The sequence below is a fragment of the Sorex fumeus genome, unplaced genomic scaffold (genome assembly GCF_029834395.1).
Source record: "Sorex fumeus unplaced genomic scaffold, SorFum_2.1 ptg000007l, whole genome shotgun sequence".
In the NCBI taxonomy this organism is placed as follows: Eukaryota; Metazoa; Chordata; class Mammalia; order Eulipotyphla; family Soricidae; genus Sorex; species Sorex fumeus.
Window position 1 is genome coordinate 41,493,884 of NW_026606064.1, and position 25,117 is coordinate 41,519,000.

Here is a 25,117-nt window from a genome sequence, read left to right on the forward strand (position 1 = left end):
GGGATCAAACCAAGGTCAGGTGCATATAAGGCAGGTACTCTCTCTGGCCTGGAAGAAAACAGCACAGAGTCTTCTGCCCCCGCACCCGACTGTTCTCGCTGGGGCCTTGGAGGGGGGTGGGTTGAGTTTCCCTCGCGGCCCAAGCAGAGTTCCAGCAGCCAAAGACCTCCAGCACCAGCCACAACCATGCTGAGACCACTCTCCACACGCATGAAGGTTACTGGCAGAGGAACAAAGGCATGCGGGTCCCGGGGTTGAGATCTCCAAGCCTGCTTGGATAGGGGCTGAGCATCCTCCACCCAGATCCTCCATCTTCCAGTAGGCAGGGGTCACACCCACCAAATGACCCCCAGCGCCGTGTAATTCCATCAACAGTCAAGATCCAGAGACTATAAAACCCAGCTCCCGGAAGCACGCTGCTGCGTTTGTGACCGCAGGACATCTTATTATCTCATTCTTACTTTGGACAACCTGGCAGGTTACTGAATCTAACTTGCCCACACGGCAGAGTCTGGCAAACTCCCCGTGGTGTACCCAATATGCCAAATACCAGTAACAATGATGGGTCTCATTCTCCTAACCCTAAAAGAGCCTTGAATATGGGACTTTTTAAAATCTCAGGGCTAGGACGAAGGAGACGTTACTGATGCCTGCTCAAGGCAATTGATGAACAACAGGATGATCGTGATTGTGATTATGATACTATCTACAAGGATAAACTTGGATGGCTTCTTATTTTCTTGGGCATGAAAAATAGTTCCAAATGAAATGACATTCTACTTAAAACCTTTTTGTTCCACCTTTAATTCATATGTCAGTTATAGAAGATTATATTTAAACTACGCACTTAAAAAATTTAACTTAAAATCCCTTAACTTTCATGCTCAAAACCGTGAATTTGCAATAGGAAGCTCCGTACCTTACTGAGCCATCAATGGAGGCAGTAATCACCAACTGTTTTTCTTCTACATAGATTATTTGAATGATTTCCAAAGAATGAGCACGCCAGGCAAGCAGCTGCTTGAATTTCTAGATAGGAACAATAAAGCATGTCACTTGGAATTAGTATGTGATGATTAAATTTCAACCTTGAGCAAAGTCATTAATCATCAAATATCCAAACATGAATGAATAAGTGTGCAAGATGATAAAGTCCATATCTTAGTTTTTCTTTTTTGAAGTATTCAATACTCAATTTTTGATGTATTTTTAATCTATACTTTCGTCTGGTAGAAGAGTTATCATTTTTACCAATTTAGCATTTAGTTGAGAATTAGAAATTAAGTTAGTTGAAGATTAGTAATGACTAGATTAAAGAAAAACCTTTGAGGTGGAAGACAGTACAGTGGGAAGAGTGCTTGCCTTACGTATGCTGACCCAGGTTTTTTTTTTTTTTCCCTTATTTTATTTTTTTAAAGTTGTAGATTTACAATATTTTGTGCTTTGGTTTCAATTATACAATGATCAGATACCCATCCCTCCACCAGTGCCCATTTTCCACCACCATGGATAATATCCCTCCCACCCCCATCCCCCCATCCCCCCTGTCTCTGTGGCAGGGCAATCCCCTGTGTTCTCTCTCTCCTTTTGGGTGTTGTGGTCTGCAAAAGAGGCATTGAGTGGCAAACATGTTCAGTCCATAGTCTACTTTCGACATGCATCTCCCCTCCTGGGAGGATCCTCCAAACATCCTTTATTTGGTGCTCCCTTCTCTATCTGAACAGCCCTTTCCTCTAGGATACCCGGCTGGCCTCTAAGTTATGGAGTAATCCTCCTGGTGCTGATCTCAGCTATTCTTGGGTATTAATCTCATACTTTGTTACTTTATATCCCCCAGATGAATGCAATCTTTCTATGTCTATCCCTCTCTTTCTGACTCATTTCGCTTAGCATGATACTTTCCATATTGTACCACTTGTATGTAAATTTCATGACTTCATCTTTTCTAAGAGCTACATAGTACTCCATTGTGTAGATGTACCAAAGTTTCTTTAACCAGTCATCTGTTCTTGGGCATTCAGGTTTCTTCCAGTTTCTGGCTATTGTAAAGAGTGCTGCAATGAACAAACAAGTGCAGATGTCACTTCGACTATACATTTTTGCCTCTCTGGGATATATTCCCAGGAGTGGTATTGCTGGGGCTGACCCAGGTTTGATCCTAGGCACTGTATATGGTCCCTTCAGCACCTGCAGTAGTGATCCTGAACACAGAGCCAAAATAATTTAGCCCGAGTATTTCTGGCTGTGGCAAAACAAAATAAAACAAAACAAAAAACAAGCAAAAGAACCTTCAAACAAACACATAAAAATCCCTTAAAGAAAGCTGGAGGTTGTAGTGGAGAGTGAACATATAGAAGAATAGGGAGAAGAGTTCAAAAGAAAAGACAAAAGAGGACATTGTCAAAAATGACATTTCCCATTTTTAAATTTTATGCATAGATTAATAGAGGCTTTTTATTCTAGTTTTGGGAAAATACCTGGTGATGCTCAGGTGTTACTTCTGGCCCTGCATTCAGGGATCGCTCCTGTCCATGCTTGAGGGGACCATATAGGATGCCAGGGATCCAACTTGGGTTGGCCACATGCAAGTTAAAGCTCTACCAGCTGTACTATCTCTTCGGCCCCAGTTTTCTATTTTCTTTGGAGGGTGGGGTAGAGGTGGAATACATGATAACTATATCCCACAAGAAGTATATAAAGAGTTTAAATCATTTCCGTTCAAAAACAGTGTTCGGATTAACTGGTATGTTCTCTCTGGATGTGTCTTACCCTAAAGATTAAAGGCCATATTGTTAATATCTGCTCCGAGTTTTATTATTTCCTTCCTCCTGTTCGGATTGGGCTCCTTTTGTTGATCCTTCTCCAAGCTCTTAAACACTGAGGTTAGTTTACTTATGTGGGCTCACTCCTCCTTCCTGAGGAATGCTTGTAGAGCTATAAACTTTCCTCTTAACATAGATTTTGCTGTGCCCCATAAATTTTGGTAACTCTTGTCCTCATTTTCATTCATTTTCAGGAATCTTTTGATTTCCTTTCTAAGCCACTCGTTGTCCAATAGTGAACTGTTTGATTTCCAGGTGTTTGATTTAGTTTTCTGTTTTTGTCTATGATTACTTCTAATTTCAGCACATTATGGTCTGAGAAGATTGTTGATACAATCTCTATCTTCTTAATTTTATGGAGGTATGTTTTGTGGCTCAGCATGTGGTTTATCTTGGAGAATGTTCCATGCACGCTTGAGAAGAATGTGTATTCAGCTTTTTGAGTATGAAGTATCCTGTACTAAATCCCTTTCTTCCATTTTTTTTTCTCTTAGATGAAGTATGTCCTTGCTAAGCTTGAGTCTGGTTGGCCTATCAAGAGATGATAAAGCGGTGTTGAAATCTCCCACTAGTTTTGTGTTGTTATCAAAGTCTTTCTCCGAGTCTATGAGTAGTTGTTTTAAGTACCTTGCTGGTCCCTCATTAGGTGCATATACATTTAGAATTGAAAGTTCTTACTGTTGTACAGATCCCTTCAGGAAATAAAAGAGGACATGAGAAAATGGAAAGATATCCCCTGCTCATGGATCGGGAGAATTAACATTGTCAAAATGGCAATACTTCCCAAAGCATTGTACAAATTCAATGCGATCCCTATAAGGATACCCATGACATTCTTCAAAGAAATGGAGCAAACACTCCTGAAATTCATATGGAACAATAAGCCCCCACGAATAGATAAAGCAATTCTCGGGAAAAGAAAATGTGAGGAATCAACCTCCCTAACTTCAAACTCTACTACAAAGCAGTAATGATTAAAATAGCATGGTACTGGAACAAAAGCAGAGCTGCAGACCAACGGAAAAGGGTTGAATATACTGACATCTCCCCTCAAACATATGATCATCTAATCTTTGATTAAAAAGCAAGAAAAATGAAGTAAGTGGAGTAAGGAAAGCCTCTACCAAATTGTGCCGGCAAATGTGGATGGCTCCAGGCAAAAAAAATGGGCTCAGACCTCTGCCTAACACCATGTACAAAAGTAAGATTTGGATTAAAGACCTCAACATCAGACCAGAATCTATAAGGTACACTGAAGACAAATTTGGCAAAACCCTCCATGACATTGATGCTAATGGTATCTTCAGAGATGTCACACCCCTGGCCAAGCAAGTGAAAACAGAGATAGACAAACAGAACTATCTTAAACTAAGAAGCTTTTGCATCTCTAAAGAAACAGTGACCAAAATACAAAGACAGTCTACAGAATGGGAAAGGATATTCACCTAATACACATCCAACAGGGGGTTGATATCAAGGATATACAAAGTACTGGTTGAACTTCACAAGAAGAAAACATCCAACTCCATCAAAAAATGGGGCGACGAAATGAACAGAAACTTTCTCAAAGAAGAAATCCGAATGGCAAAAAGGCACATGAGAAAATGCTCTACATCATTAATCACCAGGGAGATGCAGATCAAAACAACAATGCGATATCATCTCTCACAACAGAGACTGGCCCACATCCAAAAGAACAAAAGCAACCGGTGCTGGCACAGATGTGTTGGGAAAGGGACCCTCCTTCACTGCTGATGGGAATGTCGACTGGTTCAGCCCTTTTGGAAAACAATATGGACGATTCTCAAAAAATTAGAAATTGAGCCCCCATTTGACCCAGGAATACCACTTCTGGGAATATATCCCAGAGAGGCAAAAAAGTAGAGTCGAAGTGACATCTGCACTTGTTTGTTTATTGCAGCACACTTTACAATAGCCAGAATCTGGAAAAAACCTGAATGCCCAAGAACAGATGACTGGTTAAAGAAACTTTGGTACATCTACACAATGGAGTACTATTTAGCTGTTAGAAAGGATGAAGTCATGAAATTTACATACAAGTGGTACGACATGGAAAGTATCATGCTAAGTGAAATGAGTTAGAAAGAGAGAGACAGACATAGAAAGATTGCGTTCATCTGGGGAACATAAAGAAACAAAGTAGGAGACTAACACACAAGACTAGCTGAGGTAAGTACCAGGAGGTTCACTCCATGGCTTGGAGGCCAGTCACACATGCTGGGGGAAAAGGAAGCTCAGATAGAGAAGGGAGCATGAAGGGTGTTGGGAAGATCCTCCCAGGATGGGAGAAGCATGCTAAAAGAAGACTATAGACCGAACATGATTGCCACTCAAGCCCTCTTTTGCAGACTACAGCACACAAAAGGAGAGAGAAAACAAAAGGGAATGCCCTGCCACAGAGGCAGTGTGGGATGGGCGGGGGGGGGGGGGAGGGAATGGCTGGTGGGAGGGGTACTGGGATCCGTGGTGGTGGAGAGTGGGCACTGGTGGAGGGATGGGTACTTGATCACTATATAATTGAAACTCAAGCACAAAAATTTGTAAGTATACAATTGTACCTCATGGTGTTTCACTAATAAAAATTTTAAAAAAAGATTAAAGGCCATAAATATGCCTCAGAATTAAAACAATGTGATTTTAAATTGCTAGTAGAGAAGATAGTCCTTCAGTAACATTCACTGATTAAGATATTGCTTCTTGATTTCTTTACCTCATAGCATTGTGAGATCAGTAACTCATAGTTCTCCTATAAACATATTCATTTAGATTTTAATAAAGGTTAGGCATATGCTACTCTTAAGACATATTTTAGGGTATGTTTATGCAATATAATATATGATTTCTTTGTGTGAAGTTTTAATTATGTTATATCAGAGTATTTGCGTTCTAGGGGATGACTTTGTAACAACATAAAAACAGATTACCCTATAATTTACTGAATGACATTTGGTTTAGTGAAGAATGTGTTAGTTTCATAATAAGAGGCATTGTAGAATCATATTTTGTTGTTAATTTATAAATAGGCAGCCGTGCACAAAATGGAAAATAAAAAGTTGATATGAAAAATCATCTTGTCTTGATATGGATTAAATAAATGATTAAAATTGATGTTCTTTTAAATTGGTGAAAACGTTATAGAAATAATTTTCATTATTAATGTAATTCAATTTTAATAAATGTGTTTTTAATTTTTATGAACTTTAAAGATTTTTTTTTACTTTTTGGGTCACACTTAGTGATCACAAATGCACAGGGGTTGCTCCTGACTCTTAACTCAGGAATTACTCGTGGCAGTGCACGAAGGACCATATGGGATGTCGGGGATCAAACCCAGGTTGGCTGGCTGCATGCAAGGCAAATGCCATACCTGCTGTGCAATAGCTTCAGCTCCAATGTAGTGCTGCCTTGGTGCACACTTTGTGTTGGGAATTGGCAATATATACAATATCTCTATCTATCTATCTATCTATCTATCTATCTATCTATCTATCTATCTATCTTTATCTTCCATCAACGGCCAAGACGCAGAGACTATAAAACCCAGCTCCCGGAAGAGAACAGTGCAGAGTCTCCTGCCCCTGTGCCTGGCTGTCCTCACCGGGGACCCTTGGAGGAGGGCGGGTTGATCCCTCCCCCACCCCCCCAGCAGCAGAGCCCCAGCAACTGAGGATCTCTGGAGCCAGCCACCGCCATGCTGGAAACACTCTCCACACGTCTGGACGGGCCTTATGCATGAAAGAACTGGCAGAGGAACCCAGGCATGCGGGTCCCGGGGCTGAGATCTCTAAGCCTGCTCGGACTGGGTTTGGGCCTTCTCCACCCAGACCCCCCATCTTCCAGTAGGTAGGCGTCACACCCACCAACTGCCGCCAGCGCCAGGTTGGTCCCATCAACGGCCACGACACAGAGACGATAAAACCCAGCTTCTGGAAGCATGCGGGCCCATTAGCGCCTGCGTGACATCTATTATCTTATTTTTCCTTTGGAGAACCTGGCAGGCTACCAAAAGTATCCTGCCCGCACGGCAGAGTCTGGCAAACTTCCCGTGTCGTACTCAATATTCCAAATACCAGTAACAACGATGGGTCTCATTCTCCTAACCATGAAAGAGCATTGAAATGGCTCTTTTAAAATGTCAGGGCTAGGAAGAAGGAGACCTTACTGGTGCCTGCTTGAGGCAATCAACGAACAATAGGATTATCGGGATCGTGATATATATATATATATATATCACGATATATATATATATATATATCCATATTTGGGCCACTCAGCTAAAGTGCTCAGGACTTACTCTTTGTAGTGCTTGGAGGACCATCTGAAGTGCCGGGATTGCACTGGGATTGGCTAAGTGCAAGACAAGTGGCTTGACCTATTTACCTACCTACCTATCTATCTAAAACCAAATGACAAATGTATGTATGGAATATATATCTATCTCTATTTTTTGAGTATTTTGAGTGTGCCTGGATGTGCTCAGGGCTTGCTCCTAGTCATGCTCAGGGATCATTCTTGGTGGTACTCAGGAAGAAATATGTGGTGGTGGACATTGAAACTGGGTCGTCCCCATGCAAAGGAAGCACACTATTTGCTGTTCTATGGCTCCAGTATCAGAAGTTAAATCTTTATGCCCACAACACACAACATACAAGAAGTGCACATTTAAATGGTTATAAAAATAAAGTGGTGATATGTATATTTTATTAACACTAAAATGAAATAATATATTTAAATGTTAAAAATTATTTAGAATAAGTGTGAAGACTCGAGAATAATAATGGTTGGACATTAAACTAGCCTTTCAGTAAAAGGTTGTGAAATTTTTCCTATTTTTTTTTCCATTTCATCATCCTGTTATTCGTCGATTGCCTCGAGCAGGCCCCAGTAACGTCTCTTTCATCCTAGCCCTGAGATTATATTCAAGGCTATTTAGGAGAATGAGACCCATCATTGTTACTGGTATTTGGCATATTTGGTACGCCACGGGGAGTTTGCCAGACTCTGCCCTGTGGGCAGGCTACATTCGATAGCCTGCAAGTTTGTCCAAAGTAGGAATGAGACAACAAGATGTCATAAAAAAAGTTCTGATAATAAAAGTTCTGGTTGTGAAATTTTTTCTATGTTGTGTAAAATAGATAAACTATGCATGCACACTGTATGAAGTTCTAAGTTTCTACATAGATTCTTCCAAGTAAGTCAAAACGTAAAGATATGTAAAATGACCTAGTTCACTCTTACTCAATCATTCTCTTTTCACCAGTAGACCAATGTTATTTTTACATGTACTTTGTTTAAATAGTATTATATGTTTCTCTTTTTTGGTAGTATAAAATACCAGGAAATGCTCAATAAATATGTGATGCTTCATTAATTCAACTAAAACTAAAGTTTACCTTTTCTTCATAGGGTGGATCCAGAAAAGAACCAACATTGCAAAGAATAACGTGTCCTTCTGTAAGAAATTTAAATATTTTAATATTTAATTAGATATATATTATTTATTATAAAAGTAAATAGTATATAGACTATCAAATTATATTTTTAGGAATTCATAAGTTTATAAATTTAATAAATTTATAATTTATTAAAATAAACAGAATCTGAAAAAACACAAATAAAAATTTTTTTTTATCAATTTGTAGCACTGTAGCACTGTCCTTCAGTTGTTCATCGATTTGCTCGAGCGGGCACCAGTAACATCTCCATTGTGAGACTTGTTGTTACTGTGTTTGGCATAATTGAATACATCACGGGTAGATTTCCAGGCTTTGCCATGCAGGTGAGATACTCTCGGTAGCCAGGCTCTCCAAGAGGGCAGAGGAATCGAACCCGGGTCAGCCGGATGGGCTGCATGTAAGGCAAATGCCCTACCCACTGGGCTATTGTTTCAGCCCATCAATCTGTAATGTAGTATTTTTTTTCTGAAAATAGAAGTTTGTCTTAGAGACTTAGAATCAAAGTTCTTCTAGACACGAGGACAGATGGAATATAAGTAAATATACCATCAAATGTAGTCCAAACTATTATGTCAGTAATAATTCTACAATCCAAAATGACAGTTCTTACAAAATCTAAATTTAATTTTTTTTTTTTTTGGTTTTGAGCCATGACCTGGCAGTGCTCAAGCTTTATTCTTGACCCTGTGCTCAGGAATTATTCCTACAGATTCCTGAGAGAACATATGTGGTGCTGGGATAGAACCTGGGCTAATTGTGTGTGAAGCAAGTACCCAGCCCATTATACTATCTCTCTAGCCCTCAAAATCCCAATTTTGAGAGAAACAATAGTTGCTAATCTTATAACAGTCAAATGCTAAAATATAGAGATTAATAAATAAAAGTATTGAATTTTAAAATCTATAATATTAGAGTGTTAGTAATAATTTTCATGTAAATTTTTACTATTTAGTAAAACTCAAGTATTACCTTTATTGACAGTCTTCCTGGAATCCTCCAGGAAGTCTTGCTGCTACCTTCCCAAGAAACTAATTTTACTCTCTATTGTTGTTACTTATTTACAATTTAGATATAAATTGTTAGATTCTCAATTAATTACTGTGACTAGCACTAATTCATCTTTGTAGTCCATTCAAAACTTAAGGTCAGAATAGCTACGTTATTATGTGTTTAATAAATATTTATTAAAATATTTACTTAAAATATTTTAATTAAAATGTGAGATATTGAATGAAACCAGAGTGGGAAAAACTAACTGATTTATGGAGGAGAAAAATAGGAATTAAATCTGATATTTTGGAAACCATCCAAGCAAGAAGAGAATATGTGAAGTATTTAAAGTATTGAGAAAATAATAAAGCATTAGCCTAGAATTTTGTTTCCTGAGACTTTTATTCAAAAGAAAAGCATAAATTAAAACTCTCATATCAATAAAAATTGACAGTATTTACCTTGTAATAAATGTTTTTAAGTGCTGAGAAAAAAATGCATAGATCAGAAACTCAGAGTTAATAAAAGTAGGATCTATGATCTATGAAAAATGTTTGATATATGATCTATCAAACATTTGGAAATTAAACAACTCACTCTTGAATAAGTATGGATTAAAGTGAAAATGGAAAGAATACAAGTAAGAATAGAGATCTGAGTTACCAGAACATATGGGACAGAACAAAAGCAGTGTCTAGAGGAAACTTCACAGCAATGGAAGTACTCTTCAGAAATCAAGAGAAGCCCCCCCCACCCCAAATAGCCTAAAAGCACAGCATAAGCTACAAAGAGAACTAAAAGCAAATAGAAAGAAGGAAATAATAAAGAAATTAAAGAAATGGAAATTTTGATGCAATCCAGAAGTACAATAAAACCAAGAATTATTTCTTTAAAAGAATAAAGATTGACAAAACATTAGAGTCACAAAGAAGGAAAGAGAGAAAACGCTAAAGTACTGAATCAGAAATGAAAAGGGAGATATCACAAGAAAGATATCACAGAAATTCAAATGATCATTGGGGATTACTATAAAAATGCATGCCACAAAACTGGAGAGCCTCGAAGAAATGTATAAAATCTTGAAATATTAAAATCTTTCAATGCTTAATTCAAGAGAAAAGAGAACACATATACAGGCCAATTAGTGTCAAGGAAATTGTAACAGTAATAAAAAAGTATCCCCCCAGAGAAAAACCTTTCTCCAGATCGGTTTAGACTTACTCTCAATATTTTTAGTTTTTTTCTGAGAGTTGAAGAAGCAAGAATCTTTCTAAAGAGTTTCTATGAGGCAAACATTACCTTGATACAAAAAGCGGACGGATATCACACACACACACAAACACACAAACACACACACACACCCATGGACACATTTTCCTGATGAATATGGATAGAAATAGTCTCAACAAAATATTAGCAAACCAAATCCAACAATGTATCGAAAAGATCATACAGCATGTCCTGAGGATACAAGGATGGTATAGTATACACAAGTCAATTAATGTAACACAAAAACACAAGGAAAAATATAAAAAATAAATACAATAAAAATGAGAAAAATAAATATAAGGAAAGATCAATACAAAGAAATGCATATGACAAGAGAGCAATTAAATGAAAACTCTCAATAAAATGGGGTTGAAGGAGCTTTTCTCAAAAATAGTTAAAGCTGTACCACAAATCTATGGTGAACATCATACACAGTAGTGAAAAAGTAAAAACTGTTCTTCTAAGCTCAGGCACAGACAAGGTTGCCCACTCTCATCACTATTTAATTTACTGGCAAAATAGAGATATTAAAGGTATCTATATTAAAAAAAGCCAAACTATATCTATTTGCAGATGACATGATATTCACTGTCCTGTCACTGTCCTCCTGTTGTTCATCGATTTGCTCGAGCGGGCCCAGTAACGTCTCCATCATGTGACTTTGTTGTTACTGTGTTTGGCATATCGAATATGCCATGGGTAGCTTGCCAGGCTTTGCCATGGGGGCGAGATACTCTCGGTAGCTTGCCGGGCTCTTTGAGAGGGGCGGAGGAATCAAACTCGGGTCGGCCATGTTGGCTGCGTGGAAGGCAAACGCCCTACCCACTGTGCTAAGGACTTTACAAAAAAACTCCTAGAAACAAAAAATTTGTACAGTAAAGTTTCAGGCTACAAAATCAATGAGCAAAAATCCACGGCATTTTTATACAACAACAATGAAATAGAAAAGAGAGAAATTAAAACGTCAATACCATATACACTTGTGTATGTACTCAGCAAATAAAGTGCCTATAAATCAAATTAACAGAAAGGATAGAAGACTTATACAAAGAAACAATAAATCACTACTGAAAGAAATAAAAGAACACACAAGAATTTAGGATCACATTCCCTTTATATGGGTTAGAAGGTTTAATATTGTCAAAATGTCATTCATGCCCAAAGTTCTATACATATTCAACTCAATTCCTATTAAAATACCTATGACTTTTTAATATAGACATATATCAAATGTCTCTGAAATCCATATAAATTATCAATCCCCCCCAGCATATCTAAATCAATACTGAGGGGCAAAATGCAGGAGGTTTTTCTTTTTTCGATTTTAAATTACACTATGAATCTGTAGTGATCAAAAAAGTATGTAATAATGCTATTTTTAATTCAATACTAATTTCAAAATTGTTTTGTAGTAATCAAAACAATACTGAAATTAGAATTGACCAATTGAATTGAATTGAGAGTCCAGAATCAGATAATCAGATATGAACAGCTAAACTTCACCACTTGAGCAAAGAGTATGAATGAATGAATGAGCAGAGTAAGAACAGATTTTTCAACAAATGATATTGGAGAAAACTTGTCAGTCACATGCAAAACAAAAGCAAAAAATGGGATTCAGATCCCTTTCTTATACCATGCAAAAAAATCAAATCAAATTGGATTAAAAACCTATACATAAGACCTGAATCCAAAAATCATATTGAGGCAAAACGCTTCATGACATGGAATATAGAGGTATCTTCAATGATTCAATGCCATTGATAAAACAAATGGAAGCAATATAAAACAAATTATTGAGGCCCTGCTGTTGCAACAGGCTAATGGAGTAGTTAGGAAAATTGTAGACAATGGAGGAAGGATATCGTAATGGTAGTGGGATTGGTGTCAGAATATTGAATGCCTGTAAACAATCATCATAAATAAATACATTTTTTAAATGTTCATCATTACTTATTATTGAGGAAACCCAAATGAAAAGGACAAGGAGAAAACTACTCATAGTATTGGAATAACACCTATTAAAAATAGTGAAAATAGTCTGTGTTGGTGGAATTGTGGGGTCAAAGGAACTCTCATTCACCCATTGGTTGGTTTTTAGCTCAACTTTTAAATTTTTTTTTTAAATTTATTGAATCACTGCGGAAAAAGTTACAAAGTTTTCAGGTTTAAGTCTTGGTCATGCAATGATCAAACACATTTTCCTTCACTAGTACTTATTTTTCACCACCAAGAACCCCAACATAACCCCTACCACCCCTCCCAATGCCTGTGAGAAAGATGAGTTCTACTTAACACTCTATCTATGTTGATTACATTCATTATTTCGACAAAACATGCACCATTATTGTTTAGAGTTTACACCCCAAAATCAGAACTGCTGAAAAGGCATTGTGAAATAATTTGTTTTCTACAGCTGGTTACAAGAATCAAATGATTTTGGATTTCTGATATTTTACTTATTAAGCCTGGGAGTATTTTTGCTGACAGCAATATAAGTATGAGATTGGTTTCTGTGGCTCTGGAGGCATGGTGCCATGGATTACGCATAGTCCATTCACTTTTCTGCCGCAAGCTGCCGGGCTCTGCATTAAGTTCTTGTGCTTCTGGAGCCATGGCCGTGCCGGAGAGCCGCTCGTGAGGGGCAACATGTGACCTCGGTAGGGCTTGAAGGACGAGCCAGGAATGCCCCCCTTCCCATGAGGTTTCAGTTGCCCCATCACCACTGGCTCATACATGGCTTTCCAAAACTTAGTTCAACTTTTATGGAAAACAGTATTGAGATTGAGATTTAAAAGTAAACTAAGAATTTAGCTGCCACATGACCAAGCAATTCAACTTCTAGGTATCTACCCCCAGAAGATGAAAACATTCATTCAAAAGGACATGTGCAAACAATTATTTATTGTTGCACTTAGCATAATAGCCAAGATATGAATAAGCCTTCATATCCAAACCATAGATAAGTGGATCATGAAGATGCAGTATATAAACAAAATGAAATATTATAAACTTTAAGAAAAGAGGAAACCATGCAATTCACTGTTACATAGATGGAACTGGAAGATATATATTAAATGAAGTAAGCCAGAAACAGGAGGAAAAATGCATGATGATCTCACTTCTATATAAAATAACTGCACAAGAAATTAAATATTTCAAAGAGGGAATTTGTAGTTCACTCCTGGACTCAGACTATAGGAAGGAGAAGGATAGAGAAGGGAACAAAATTGGTTGGAGGGGATGAGAAAAAAACATTAGGAATCAACAGAGGGCAGGGGTCAAGGGGATTTGAGTACATTAGTGGTGTTAAGGAGTAGTATAGCTAAATATCTGAAACACAGAATCAACAACACTGAAAATAATATGTTGAACCTTCAATAACTAAACTTAAAAACATGCCTGTCAAGGTGGTAGACTGGGGGCAGAGTTGGGGTGGCTGTAGAAGGGAACCTGGGAAAAGTGATGGAAGGAAGTTGACACTGATGGTGGAATTGGTGCTGCAATGTATGTTTAAAATGCAGCTATGAATAACTTTGTAAATCATGGTGCTTTAACAAAAGTTAAAAAATTAAAATAAAAAACAGCTTATTAATTTTAAATAGTGAAGACTTAAGCAACGTTATCAGAAATAGGAGGAACATCTTATTTAATGACAAAAGATGCATTGAAAAGACACTTAGATAGAACTGGAGTCTATCATACGAATGAACTAAGTCAGAGGCAGCAGGACAAATATAGAATGTTCTCATTGAGCTCTGATAAATAGGGAAACAAATCAAGGGAATGGAGATTATCAATTGATGACAAACCTTGGATACTACACTACAGATCTAAGAGTGCTAGTTTAGGTGAGAATGGAAAGAGGGAATGAATAGACTACTGGAAGAATCGTGGGAATGTAAATGGAGGGTCTGTAGCACATGGGTGGTGATAAGCGAAGAAACAGTAAACACCAAAGCCATAACTGTTAATAAACAGATAATCAGGGCAGGGGTAAAAGCAAAGGAACATTGGACTGAAGTAGACATAGGGATGAGGGTAGGAGAGACATGAAAACATTGGTTTCAGTGGTAGAAAGTATCTTTATATATTTGTACCAGAAACTTAAACACTATTGAACCTTATCACATAAGCTATAATAAAACATAATCAGAAAAGACAGGACAATTTTATCTATATTAAAAACCTGCAAATTCTTTGCAGTATTATAGAGTTGGAGGAGTAAAGCTTTACACTTGTATGTGCATAAGTCTTACAGGTCCCACGACCAAAGTTCTAGTGTCATCCTAATGTCAAATGCTTCTTTGAAACATTTCCAAATGTACTTTTGGAAACAGAGTAGAATCTTATTAGTTCAAATGTACACAAGGACAAAATTGGCATGTTAGGTATAGGTTACAGATATAATCCTAATGGCAACTATACAGATGAAAAGAAAATGTATATATGTTCCTTGCATAGATTTAGGGAAAGAACTTTTTTTCTTCTACTATTCTTTATCTCTTTCATCTCCTGGAATCGCTTTTATGTGGAAATTATTTTTCTTATTATTGTTAAACATATATTTTAATTTGTCTTCATTATACAGCAGAGCCCCTGCAGCCGAAGACCTCCAGAACCAGCCACAACTATGCTGAGACCATTCTCCACATGCATGAAGGTACCGGCAGAGGAACAAAGGCATGTGGGTCCCGGGGCTGAGATCTCCAAACCTGCTCAGATCGGGGCTGAGCATCCTTCAGCATCCTTCACCCAGATCCTCCATCTTCCAGTAGGTAGGGTCACACTCACCAACTCCCCCCCCCCTCACCCCGCGCCGTGTAATCCCATTAATGACCAGACCCAGAGACTATAAAACCCAGCTCCTGGAAGAGCTTTGTTATTATCTCATTCTTGTTTTGGACAACCTGGCAGACTACTGAATGTAACCTACCCACACGACAGAGTCTGGCAAACTCCCTGTGGGGTACCCAATATGCCAAATACCAGTAACAATGATGGGTCTCATTCTCCTAACCCTGAAAGAGCCTTGAATATGGCACTTTTTAAAATCTCAGGGCTAGGACGAAGGAAACATTACTGGTGCCTGCTCAAGGCAATCGATGAACAACAGGATGATCGTGATACAGCATTAATTTTTTATTGTTTCTATTTACTGAGGATGTTATGTGGCCTGTCTTCAAGGCCATTAGTTAGTTTTTTTTTACTTCTTCCTTTCTGATGCTACTGTATTCTCTTTTGTTTGTTTTTTAATTTGTTTTTTATTATTTTGGGGCCACACATATCATTGCTCAGGGCTTATTCATTGCTCTGTACTCAGGGCTTATTCCTGAAGGACTCAGAGGACTGTGTAGGATACTGGGGATTGAGCCCAGGCTGATTGCGTGCAAGGCAAACACACTACTCACTGTACTATTGTTCTGACCTAACTATTGTATTCTTTAGTTCTTTTATTTGTTTGAATGAGTTTTTGACTGTCAATGGTATGAGACAATGAGGTATCATCTCATACCATTGACAGTGGCACATATCAAAAAGAATAACCAATGTTACTTCTACTAGTGGGAATGCCGATTCGCTCAATCTTTCTGAAAAACATTATGGACACTCTGCAAAAAATTATAAATTGATCTTCAATAAGACTCAGAAATACCACTCCTGAGAACATACTCTAGGGACCCAAAAACACATTGCAGAAAAGGCATCTGCAAGCCTATATTCATTGCAACACTATTTATATTCTAGCTTTCATTTTAGAAAAACAGAAGATGGGCAAATTAAATTCTGAGGTAACAGAAGAATGTTAATTTTTCAAAAAAGAAACCATATGTAAAGATAAAATTAATGTTGAATTTTACCACACATTTAAAGCAGTATATCAATAATTTACAATCACTTCCTGAAAAGTAGAAGCTAAAGTAACACTTACCGACCCATGTCATAAACTGCCATGACCCTAATATCAAAGCTAAACAAGAAACAAAAAATTTAATAATTAACCAGTCTAACTCATTGATTAGTTTTTTGAGGAAAGATATACACATAAATTGCTAATAAAATAAAAAACTCTTTGTGCATGTATGTATTCACATACACATAATCTTTAAAATTATGGGAAAGTTTAAAAGAAAGAAAATTGTTTATTTAAAAAGATAAGAAAGGACATAATAGGACGAAATCTCTGGGCTGCATGGTAGCAGAGGGGTCAGGTTGTCCCTCCCTGACTCCCGGCCCGCTCAACAGCCTGGTTGTCACACCCACAATCTGCCTCTGGGTGCCATTTTAGCACACCAATGACCCTGGTCTAGAGACACAGCAGCGAGTCCTGGAAGACATCACAGCGCTGGAGACCTCTCTGGTCCCCATATGGATCCAATTTCACCTGAGTACCCCAGATATTGATAGGTTGGATGTTTTTTTCTTATAGAGTTCTACCAGTGCTTTATATATCTTAGATACTAACCCTTTGTCAGATGAGTGGTGGACAAATAATTTCTCTCAGTGTCATTTCATCCCCAAAGACTCCTGTAACTTCAATATCATGGCCTATTTTTTGCAATGGGGCTGGAGCAATAACACAGTGGTAGGGTGTTTGCCTTGCATGCAGCCAACATGGCTAACCCGAGTTTGATTCCTCCACCCCTCTTGGAGAGCCCGGCAAGCTACCAAGAGTATCTCGCCAGCCCGGCAAAGCCTGGCAAGCTATCCATGATGTATTCGATATGCCAAACACAGTAACAAATGTCACAATGGAGATGTTGCCCGCTCGAGAAAATTGATGAACAACGGGAGGACAGTGACAGTAACAATGACCCCAGATAGAGCAGGTGCACTCTCCCAGTCTACTTCAGATGGAATCCTGGTGACCAAGAGCTTCCATAAGCAAGGCCCAGGCCTGCAGGTTCCAGGACTAAATCTCCAGGCCACATGACAGCAGAGGCGCTGGGCTGTTCCTCCCTGGCTCCCCACCCAGTCAGCAGCCTGACTGTCATGCCCGTAATCTGCCTCTGGGTGCCATCTTAGTGCACCAATATCCCTGGTTCAGAGACTCCCAATTGAATCCCAAAATGGATTAGTGCCCTACAGAGATGTCTCTGGAACCCAGCCATTTACAATCTAGGATTCCAGAAGCATGCAGCAACTTTTCACTCAAGTTCTCATGATATTCAAAATGAGCAATGGAAAATAAATTATCTAGCATCTGCCCCTGGCAAGCAGGCTTGAATGGTGGTGAGAAAATTCAAGCAAAACATAATGACCAAAAGTAGAGAGAGGGTATTGGGGAAATTGCCATGCAGGCAGGGCGAGGACTGGGATGGGGTGGAGGGGATACTCGGGACATTGGTGGTAGAAAATGTGCACTGGTGGAGGGATAGGTGTTGGATCATTATAAGAGTGAATCTCAAACATGAAAGCTTTGTAATTCTACCTCACGGTGATTCAATAAAATTTAAAAAAGAAGAAAGTGCATAATATAATATTTTAAAAGAATAATATCCCAATGGAGAAATTAAGAACAATCATACTAGACATAACAATAAATATAAGATCAAGTCCCCTATGAGAACAAAATTTTTCTCTAATTTAATAACTTCATTCACTGTAATAGTGAAACTGAAATGAAACCATTTTAAAATTAAAAAGTAAAATCTCCCTTTCTTCTCATCGTGAGCAGGATATAGGTTATCCACTTATATCCAATATAAGTACAGAAGAAATAAAATATCTTGCTCAGATAAAGAACTTCTTTCAGCCAAAATTCATGTATTATTTTCTCCATTCAGTAATTTATCATATTCCATGCTTGAGCATCCCTGTAGTCTTTTCTTTGTCTCAATAAATGTCATAAATTTTCCTATATTTATTTTTATATAGTGTTAATGTTAAATATTCTGTGGCTTAATGCATATTAATAATAACTTACCGACATGGAAAGTATCATGCTAAGTGAAATAAGTCAGAAAGAGAGGTATAGACATAATAGATAGACAGGCATTCATCTGGGGGACATAAGGTAACAAAATAGGAGATTAATACCCAAGAATAGCTGAGATCAGTACCAGGAGGATTACTCCATGGCTTAGAGGCCAGCCGGGCATGCTAGGGGAAAGGGCAGCTCAGATAGAGAAGGGAGCACCAAATAAAGGGTGTTTGAAGGATACTCCCAGGATGGGAGATGCATGTTGAAAGTAGACTATGGACGAACATGATTGTCACTCAATAGCTCTTTTGCAGACCACAACACCCAAAAGGAGAGAGAGAACAAAAGGGAATGCCCTGCCACAGAGGCAAGATGGGATGGGGGGATGAGGGGTGGGAGGGATACTGGGATACATGGTGGTGGAAAATGGGCACTGGTGGAGGGATGGGTATTTGATCGTTGTATAATCGAAACCCAAGCACAAAAATTTGTAAGTCTACAACTGTACCTCATGGTGTTTCACTAATAAAAATATAAAAAAAAATAACTTACCCATATTTCCAATCAGTAGTGTCCTAGCACATGAATCAGCATGTAGAGATGTCAGAGAAATGGCAGAATGCTTTGTGAAAGGTAGCAAATTTTTCAGTAATTTTCCCTGAATAAAATATAATAAAATGTTTTATAAAATATTTGTTTTTGAATATTGGTAAAAGTTGAGAGATTCCAATTCAGCAGATTCCATGTTGCAGTGCTTAATGTAAGTCAAGTGTGGGAAGAACTCTTACCTGTGCTGCCTCTTTTAGAGAAGAACAAATTAAATTTTTTTTCATCTTTTATTAAAGAACTGTGATTTACAAAGTTATTGATAGTTGAGTTTTAGGCATATTTCAACACCAATCCCACCACCAGTGTCAACTTCCCCCCATCAGTGTTCTCATAGTCCCTCTGCCCACCAAGTCCCACCCCTACCCCTGTTTGACAAGTTGACAGACACATTACAAAGTTTCAGTGGTTGCAGTTTTGTTAAGTTTATTTTTTGGAATATATAGTTATACCCTTCACTCATATATCCAATATTACTGAAGCCCTGATGTCTATTCACCCATTATTTTTTGTTTTCTACTTCCTTCCAGATTTTGTTCCTTCTCTACCTTGAGAAGAACAATTTTTTATCTGCTACTTGTTTCCTGAGATTAACTTGAACAAAATATTTTATCCTATTTACCTCTCTCTTTTACTTATATATCAGAAAAAAATGACATTATTTAAATACAAAGATCATTTCAGGTAAAGTTAATGTTACAATACTTTGTATCTTCAGACTAAGAGTTCCACACTAGTAAGATGGAATTTACTGATGAATTTGAACCTTTTTTCAAGACCATGTTGGTGTGTAGACAACAAAGATAGAAACTGCCGGCAATGAGCACATCTGTTCAAGTGTAATTGTCCATTTTGGTTTGTTAGGCATTCAAATGAATCAATCTCATGGCAAAGTTTGTGTTGACAAGCACACCGATACCACTGACAACTCTTTTGTAGCATGTTCTGAGTAACAGTTCTTCTCCAGTGTCAAAAATGGCGTGATGTGGTTGATGCCTTCTCATCTCGGTCAGACCAATGATGTCATACTTGATCTTTTGCGCTTGCACCATCAGGTCCTCGATGGATGCATCCGATGTCAGCATATGTGCATTGAAAATACAGACAGTCATTTTTGTCCTTCTTCATTTTGGCAGCCTAGTTTGGCCTTGAGATTTTGTAAGCCTCTCCTTCCTCATCCTTCTTAACGCTGTTGTATTAGTGGCTCTTTCAGGGTCAGTGGAATGAGACCCATTGCATTTACTGTTTTTGGCATACATAATGAATATGCCATGGAGAGTTTGCCAGGCTCTGCCATGAGGGTGGGATACTCTCTGTAGATTGCCAGACTCTCTGAGAGGGATAGAGGCTTTTAGGGTGGCCTCTAATTGCCCTTGCATCTGTTCCCATGGTTCAAACCATATTTGAACCCCATAAAATATGGTGTGATAATCTTGGAAGATGGGTATTAAGTGTCTTATGATGGCCGTGTAGTCTGGAAAGTGGCCTGGAGTGTGATGGTGGCTGGGTAGTTGAGTTAGTGGAGGTCTGCCGATGAGGTATTTATCTGGTACCGGAGGGTGTGGCTTCTGGGTATAATTCCTGGGTCACCGCAGATTGTTTGGAGCAGGCAGATGATCTCTGATTCTGGGTTCCGTTGATCCTGGAGTCCAAGATCACAAAGTTCCGCTTACCTGGTTCTGTGGGGCTTTACTTGTGTGTGAGTCTCGGCTCAAGCGTCCGGAAAGGGCCTGGAGCATGGCATATCTTTGTTGTCTATGCACCAATATCCAATTATAATGAAAAAGAAATTGAGAAGTTCTACATGGAGCTGGAGAAGTTCTATAAAGAACTACTACAAGACCATTGTAGGTGATTTTAATGCCAAGATAGGATCGAGAAGATCAGCTGAAGAACTCCACATTGGGACCCATGGCCTAGAATGGAACGAACAGGCTGAGAGACTGAGTTCATCATGTTGACCAAGACCGTCCATGGTAACTCACAGTTCCAGAAGGTCAAATTTAAATGTTGGACATGGGAGTTCCCTGGTGGATGGTTCCACAATGAAACTGACCACATCATATTCAATCGACAGTTTTGCCTGACGGATGTTGCTGTTGTCCCAAAATTCCAAATGGAATCAGATCACTGTCTCCTTCATGCAAATCCTACTTCACAGTGCGGGGAGAAAGAGGTGCAAAGTTTAAGAAGAGAACTCCCAGAATGACCACCAACGGGGAGCTCTTTGGCACTATTCTAGCAACATGGGAAGATGCCATGGTTGACAACATTAATGAAGAATACGATCTGGTGGTTCAGCACCTCCATGATTGTGCGAGGAACCCTGAGAGAGAGAGAGATAGTCACAAAAAAGAACCTGTCTTTGAAAACTCCCGAGCTCATTTGCCAATGTGCCTGGGCACGAGCCTCAGGCAACCACAAGGGAATGTCTGTGCTCATAAAGCAGTACAGAGAAGTAATCAAGGAAGACCTCAAAGAGAGAAGAGCAGCAGTGCTGGCAGATGCAGCAGAAGCCGGGAAAAGCATTCACAATGTCCGCCTGTAATTTGTCAACTACAAGACCAAGATGACTGCCCTCCGACGTCCTGATGGATCTATCACATCTTCCAGAAGGGCAATGGAGAGATCATTCATGACTTCTACTTGGATCTCAGCCACTTCCACCTGCCCACATACCAAATTCTACAGGATGGATATGTTGTTCTCAATGTTCTCCCTTCTGAAATCCAATATACCATTTCATCAGTAAACAAGCAAACAGCACCCAGCCCAAACAAGGTCAGACCTGAACACCTGAAGAACCTACCATCAGTACACATCAATACACTGGCTCGGCTCTTCATATTCTACCTGCCTGAATACAAGGTTCTGTCCCAATGTAAAACCAGCAGGACTGTTCTACTGTAAAAGAAGGGAGACATTCATTACATTGGCAACTATCCCCTGATCTGTCTGTTGTTTGTTGTCTACAAGCTGTTCACTGGAGTCGTCCTGAATAGGATTGGCAGAACACTAGGTGAAGGAAAACCATGCGAGCAAGCTGGGTTCCACAAAGAATTCAGCACGATCGACCATATCCACATGATAAGCAAGCACATTGAGGTTTCTCGGGAGTTCAAGATGCCGCTCTGTCTAACGTTCATTGATTTAAAGAAGGACTTTGATTCTGTTGAGACTGAAGTGGTCATCGAAGCCCTAGCCAAACAGGGCATTCAAACATCAGGATCAATACATCAGGATCCGCCGTGAGCTGTATTAAGGATTCACTACCAGGATCTCACCATTCTACAAGGAAGTGATCATCCAGGTCAAAAAAAGGGTTCGGCAGGGTGATACCATTTCACCAAAACTCTTCAGTGCTACCCTCGAGAACATTATGCAACCACTGAAAATGGAAGGAATGGGAGTGAAGATAGATGGTCGGCAATATTACAACACCTCTGCCTCACTGATGACAACGTTCTAATAACACCAAACTTTAGCCAAGTGGCACAAATCCTGGCCGACTTTGACCATGAGTGTGGAAAGGTCAGACTATAGCGAATCTCACCAAGACAATGTTCATGAGAAATGGACTTGTTCCTGATGTTCCATTCACTCTCAATGGAATGAACATCTCCGAATGCAATAGTTATGTGTACCTAGGTCAAGAACTAAACATAATGAATGACCCGGCACCCGAGTTGCACAGGAGGAAGAAAGAGGCATGGTATGCCTTCAAGAGCGTCGAAGAAATCACTAAGAGGACGAAGAACCTTCGGCTCCAGGCACATCTCTTCAATTTCACTGTTCTTCCTGCATTAACATACGCCTCAGAGACCTGGGCCCTATGAAAACAGGATGAGAATGCTATTTGGGTCTCCCAAAGAGGAATTGAAAAACCTATGCTTGGAGTATCACGCTTCACTCAAGTGAGAGAAAGACTCCAGAGTTCTGACCTCTGTTGAGGATTTAGAATTAGGGATACTGTTTCATTTGCCAAGGCGTCAAAAATCAGATGGGCTGGACACATAATGCAATTTGGAGACGACCACTGGACTAGACCGTTACTGGCTGGATTCCATGGGATGTCAAAAGTCATGTGGTTGCCCACCTACGAGATGGTCAAACTTTTTTGTCAAGACCCTGAGTGATTGGTTTGAGGCTATTCATGTTCCTGGAGCGAGCAGAAGCCATTGGGTTACACCGGCACGCTATAGGTAGGAATGGAGATGTTACTGGCACCACTCGAGCAAATTGGTAGGTAACGAGATGTCAAGTGATCAAGTGATCAAGTGATCAAGACCATAATGTCCATAATGCTGGGGAACTTGAATTTGGCCTGGTGAGGAGCTTTAATCACACACTCCTATTTTGGGAGTTTGTTTCTGATGGACATAATGAGTTTTCCATTATGGACAAATGGCCCCTATTCTTTTTGTTGTTGTTCTTCTTCTTCTTCTGACTTTTTTAAAAAAATTTATTAGTTAAACACCATGAGGTACAGTTGTAGACTTACAAATTTTTGTGCTTGGGTTTCGATTATACAACGATCAAATACCCATCCCTCCACCAGTGCCCATTTTCCACCACCATGTATCCCAGTATCCCTCCCACCCCCATCCACCCCATCCCATCTTGCCTCTGTGGCAGGGCATTCCCTTTTGTTCTCTCTCTCCTTTTGGGTGTTGTGGTCTGCAAAAGAGCCACTGAGTGACAATCATGTTCGGTCTATAGTCTACTTTCAACATGCATCTCCCATCCTGGGAGTATCCTTCAAACACCCTTTATTTGGTGCTCCCTTCTCTATCTGAGCTGCCCTTTCCCCTAGCATGCCTGGCTGGCCTCTAAGCCATGGAGTAATCCTCCTGGTATTGATCTCGGCTATTCTTGGGTACTAATCTCCTATTTCGTTACTTTATGTCCCCCCCCCCCCCCCGATGAATGAAATCTTTTTATGTCTATCCCTCTCTTTCTGACTCATTTCGCTTAGCATGACACTTTTCATATAGTACCACTTGTATGTAAATTTCATGACTTCATCCTTTCTAACAGCTAAATAGTACTGCATTGTGTAGATGTACCAAAGTTTCTTTAACCAGTCATCTGTTCTTGGGCACTCAGGTTTTTTCCAGATTCTGGCTATTGTAAAGAGTGCTTCAATGAACAAACAAGTGCAGATGTCACTTCGACTATACATTTTCGCCTCTCTGGGATATATTCCCAGAAGTGGTATTGCTGGGTCAAATGGGAGCTCAATTTCTAATTTTTTGAGAGTCATTCATACTGTTTTCCAAAAGGGCTAAACCAGTCAGCATTCCAACCAGCAGTGAAGGAGGGTCCCTTTCTCACCACATCCGTGTCAACACGGGTTGCTTTTGTTCTTTTGGATGTGGGCCAGTCTCTGAGGTGTGAGATGGTATCTCATTGTGGTTTTGATCTACATCTCCCTGATAATTAATGATGTAGAGCATTTTCTCATGTGCCTTTTTGCCATTTGGATTTCTTCTTTGAGAAAGTTTCTTTTAATTTCATTACCCCATTTTTTTATGGGGTTGGATGTTTTCTTCTTGTGGACTTCAACCAGTACTTTATATATCCTTGATATCAACCCCTTGTTGGATGTGTATTCGGCGAATATCCTTTCCCATTCCTAGACTGTCTTTGTATTTTGGTCACTGTTTCTTTTGAGGTGCAGAAGCTTCTTAGTTTAAGATAGTCCTATGTATCTATCTCTGTTTTCACTTGCTTGGCCAGTGGCATGACATCTTTGAAGATACCATTAGTTTGAATGTCATGGAGGGTTTTTCCAAATTTGTCTTCAGTGTACCTTATGGATTTCGGTCTGATGTTGAGGTCATTAATCCATTTGGATCTTACTTTTGTACATGGTGTTAGGCAGAGATCTGAGCCCATTTTTTTTCTTTTTCCCAAGAATTGCTTTAGCTATTCGTGGGGGCTTATTGTTCCATATGAATTTCAGGAGTTTTTGCTCCATTTCTTTGAAGAATGTCATGGGTATCCTTATAGGGATCGCATTGAATTTG

General features: G+C 39.1%; 1 protein-coding gene across 1 annotated transcript in view; it reads right to left on the bottom strand.

The window, feature by feature from the left end:
• The window catches only part of WDR64 (WD repeat domain 64), a 180,870-nt gene that overhangs the window by 48,880 nt on the left and 106,873 nt on the right, over window positions 1-25,117 (bottom strand). Inside the window, exons 23-25 of the mRNA XM_056106911.1 lie at window positions 19,035-19,140; window positions 8,237-8,295; window positions 920-1,029 (exon numbers count right to left, since the gene is read on the bottom strand). Coding sequence (XP_055962886.1) covers window positions 920-1,029; window positions 8,237-8,295; window positions 19,035-19,140 — 275 coding nt within the window. The remainder of the gene's footprint in view (window positions 1-919; window positions 1,030-8,236; window positions 8,296-19,034; window positions 19,141-25,117) is intronic.